Source organism: Monoraphidium neglectum (genome assembly GCF_000611645.1).
Source record: "Monoraphidium neglectum strain SAG 48.87 unplaced genomic scaffold scaffold01959, whole genome shotgun sequence".
Classification (NCBI taxonomy): Eukaryota; Viridiplantae; Chlorophyta; class Chlorophyceae; order Sphaeropleales; family Selenastraceae; genus Monoraphidium; species Monoraphidium neglectum.
Window position 1 is genome coordinate 4,270 of NW_014011669.1, and position 3,807 is coordinate 8,076.

Below are 3,807 nucleotides of genomic sequence, written 5' to 3' on the forward strand. Positions count from 1 at the left end.
CACACACACACACACACACACACACACACACACACACACACATATCCACACACACACACACACACATGCTTCTGCTCCGTTCTTTTGACACTCCCCCCCCCTGCAAACACACGTAGTCGCTTTGACATGCACACAATACGCGCACACACACTGCATCAAATCACAATCGTGTACACACAACCCAAACCATGAATCACATCCATGCGCAAAACCCACAGGCGGAGGTGGACAAGGATAAGGACGGCCGCATCGACTACGAAGAGTTCTGCGCCATGATGCGCGCAGATGCCGCCCAGCAGACGCACCACCAGCTGCGCGGCGGCTTCCTCACCGACCCCCCGGTCCTGAGCAACGCGAGCATCTCGGACGTCGCATGAGGAACGGCCATCCCGCGGGGCGGGCGCGCGCGTGCCCCACCCTCCTCCCCTTCCCCTTTGCCCCCCACCACCACGTACTCTCACACACCTGTTTTGACCATGCTCGGGCAGCTGTTGGCCTCAGGACCCACGCGCCGCCCCCCTGTGCCCGGCTGCCGCCTGTGGCAGATGCCTTGGGGGCAGGCTTGACTGCCCCCGCTTTGTAAGGGGCTGCTGATGCGGGGGCGGCGGCGGTTTCGCCGCTTCAAAATGCTGATGCCATTGTGGGCGAGCACGGCCCCAACGGGCCCGGATGGCGTGCTAGTTGTGGCGCGCCTGCGAACCGGCGTCCCGTTGCAGGGCGCGTGCGCGGGGTCCCGCTCTTGAACAGCGCGCGCCCAAGCCCCCCTCGCTCGTTGAGCCATCTGCCCCTTGCTTTCCCCTCGTCGGGGCGGGCCAGAGCTGGGCCCCCGCTTGCAGTGCCATGGGGCAACTGCCTTGTCCAACGCCGGCCGCAAAGGCTCCAAAGAATGTGATGTCCTGTTTGCCCAACCTTGTTCCTGTCTGACCGGCCCTCTCTCACCTTGCATTGCCCGCGCCCCCGCTGAGCGTGGGGCGACGCGGCCGCCGCCGCCCGCGGCGCGTCTGGGCTCGTGGGGTGGGCGCGCGCACGCGCATGCGCGCTCGGCCTGGCTCTCCGGCCAGCCGGCGCCGCTGCCATTTGCACACAGACGGACCTTGCACTGCCACGACGCATTTGTTACCCTTTTGCACTGTATCGCGCCGCCTTTGGCCCTGCAGCCCAGGTGCCAATCCAACCAAGCTTCAGTGTGTGGTGCATGTGACGACGTTGCAAGGGGCAAACAGCTGGGGTGTGCTCACGGGCGCTCGCTCTGCGAGCACTGATGTACGCCTTGGCAGCTGCTGAGGCATAGGCCTCCAGAGCAACCCCTGGCAGCAGGCCGCCGGTTACAAGGTCCAGTCGGCGGCAGCTGCGGCAGAAGAATAGGCAAAGGGTTACACAGACCGACCGGCCCTAATAACAAGGGGGACAGAGGGAAAACCCAGACAAGAGGGGCTCCAAACGTTGAAACGGCTCGATCGGAGCGCAGCGCACTGAGCGCTGCGCTCAGCCGTGCACAGCATAAGCCGCGCACCCTCTTGAGCGGATGAGACGAAAGGCGCAGCGCAGCCCCACAGGGTTTCAGGCCTGGGGGAGCCGGTCCAGTACGAGCCTGTCGGGTCTCATCCGGTCAACAGAGGGTCAACAGAGGGGGAAAAAGAGGGGCGGAGCGGCCCATGACCACGCCGCATCTGACATGGCCAGCCGGGTCAGCGCGCTCCCTGCATGGCGCAACGTCGAAAAAGGACGCGCCGCCGCCGGTGCACAGTCCCGGCGGGCCTATCAGACAAAGGGGCGGGTCAGAAGCGCGGCGCTAGAGACAATCAACAACGCGACACGAGGGACGGCACACGACGGCGGGCGGTTGCGCGTCGCCCGATCTGCAACCCCTGGATTGAGTGTGCGTGTGGTGCCGCAGTCTCTGCGGCCCCACCCGCTCTGCTCTGTCCCCAAAACCGCCGGCGCCACGTGATGATGTCATCATGAGTCACCCGAGCAGGGTACCATCATGAGTCACCAGTGGCGTCGGCGGCGGGGACTGCCCCCTGGCGAATGCAGACAGTCCTGGACTGCTTTCATGTAGTCCGGCAAACCCACGGGGTGCCTTGGTGCGAAATAGGCCCTGCCTTCTCTTCAGTCACTCAGCTTTCAGCCTCTGCCGCAGAGCAGGCACATGCAGGCGCGTCAATGCGAGCGACAACACAACAGGCACAACAGGCAAACGCGCCCCAGGCAGCCCGCACAGCGCAGGCGTCGCACCGCTGCGCGGGCTGGTGAGCGCCAGGCGGCCGGTGGGGGCACATTCAACGCCTGTCCGCCGGCAACCGGCCCAAAGCGCGGGCCGAGGCGCAGCGCCGCGCGCGCATACAGCCGCGCGCGGCGTCGCCACGGCGGGCTCAACTGCACGCGCGCGCTCACACAGCGGGTTGAGAATGGGCCCGTGTGGCGCGTGGGAAGAAGTTGGGAGGGGGGGATCCAGCCCACCGCGGCACACCACAGGGCGGCGCAGGCAGGCGTGTGGCGCGCACGCACGCCCCACCACGCGCGCAGCCCTGCCGATGCAGAGAGCCGGGCAGAGAGCCGGACGCAAGGGGGCGGGATGCGCGAAAAAACGAAGCCCGCCAGCCGGCCGTCCGGCCGGCAGGCAGCGGCGCGGCGGGACGTAGCGAGGCGCAGAGGCCAGGCAGGTTGACTAAGTGGCAGAGGCGCTGAGAAGCTGCCAGGCGCTCAAGTGGGTGCTGTGCTCGGTTCGAATAAAGAGCCAGGGGGTGGGTCGGGGGTGTGTGTACAAAGGCGGCGCGCCTGGTTGGTCCAGCCAGCTTCGGGGCCGGATAAAATTGAACGAAATGCAAGCTATGGGGTCGCTAGCGGCGCGAGCGATGGCCGTGCTCTTGAGGCGCTCCGCATACCGGGCAGGAACGTGCATGCCGAGGGCGGCGCGCAACAGCGCCGCACGCCCAGCGCGTCGTTTCCTAGCCAAAAAGATAGGCCGCCCCCATTCACGGTCCGCCTTCGCGGCCGCGGCGCGCGGCGTCGCTCATGGCCGCGGCCGCGGCACCGCGCAGGGGTCCTCGTGACAGGAGGGCGGGCAGGGTGCTGTGCGCTCATGCAGTCTTGAACGGGGGGCAGTCCCCGGACTGTGGTTCGTCAGCCGCTTCGGTGCCGCACGCCCTCTGCTAGATTGTCTTCTGGATGCTTTGATAGGGAAGGTCCTCTGCAGCGAATCACAGGGGCGGCCGCCCGAGGGCCGCCAGCGGCACGCCACCCTTTTGCAGCGGCGCCGCCGCCGACGGCAGGCCCGCCGGGCCCCCGCCGTCCCCCGCAGCCGCGGGTCGCGCCCGCCCTCACCGCGCGCGCGGCGGCGCCGCGAGCGCGGGCACCAGCACGCGCCGCATGGACTCGAAGCCCTCCTGCCGCCCTTTGTTGAGGGTCGGCACGTGCGTGCACACGGGCGAGAACGACGCGTCCGCCCCTGGGTATATCGGCAGGATGTGGCTCCCCCCCACCCCGTCCGCCGCCCGCACGCCCCCCGCGCGCCCGCACCCGACCATGTCGCTCCGCGCCGCGCGCGCGCGCGCGGCCGCGGCGTCGGCCGCCGGCTGCTCGTCGAGCGACGACGATGGGCTGGCCCCGCGGCTGCCGCCGCCGCCGCCGCCGCTGCTGCTGATCAACCGATCCAGAAACGCGTGGTACGCCTCGTCGTCGCCCGACAGGTCCAATCTTGAGGGGGCGGGGCCCGCCATTGACAGCAGCAGATCCTCCAAGGGCCGCCCCTGGTGGTTGGCGTGGAGGGGCTCGGCGCGCCAGGCCTCCTTCATGTATGGCGGG

General features: G+C 68.3%; 2 protein-coding genes across 2 annotated transcripts in view; one reads left to right on the forward strand and one right to left on the reverse strand.

Annotated features, from left to right (window-relative positions):
* Positions 1 to 377, forward strand: part of MNEG_9499 (calcium-dependent protein kinase) — a gene marked incomplete at both ends in the record, with an annotated part of 4,180 nt that extends 3,803 nt beyond the window's left edge. The window contains one exon of the mRNA XM_014042027.1: positions 219 to 377. Within this exon, the coding sequence (XP_013897481.1) occupies positions 219 to 377 (159 nt within the window). The remainder of the gene's footprint in view (positions 1 to 218) is intronic.
* Positions 378 to 3,323: 2,946 nt separating this feature from the next.
* The window catches only part of MNEG_9500 (patatin), a gene marked incomplete at both ends in the record, with an annotated part of 3,401 nt that continues 2,917 nt past the window's right edge, over positions 3,324 to 3,807 (reverse strand). The window contains one exon of the mRNA XM_014042028.1: positions 3,324 to 3,752. Coding sequence (XP_013897482.1) covers positions 3,324 to 3,752 — 429 coding nt within the window. The remainder of the gene's footprint in view (positions 3,753 to 3,807) is intronic.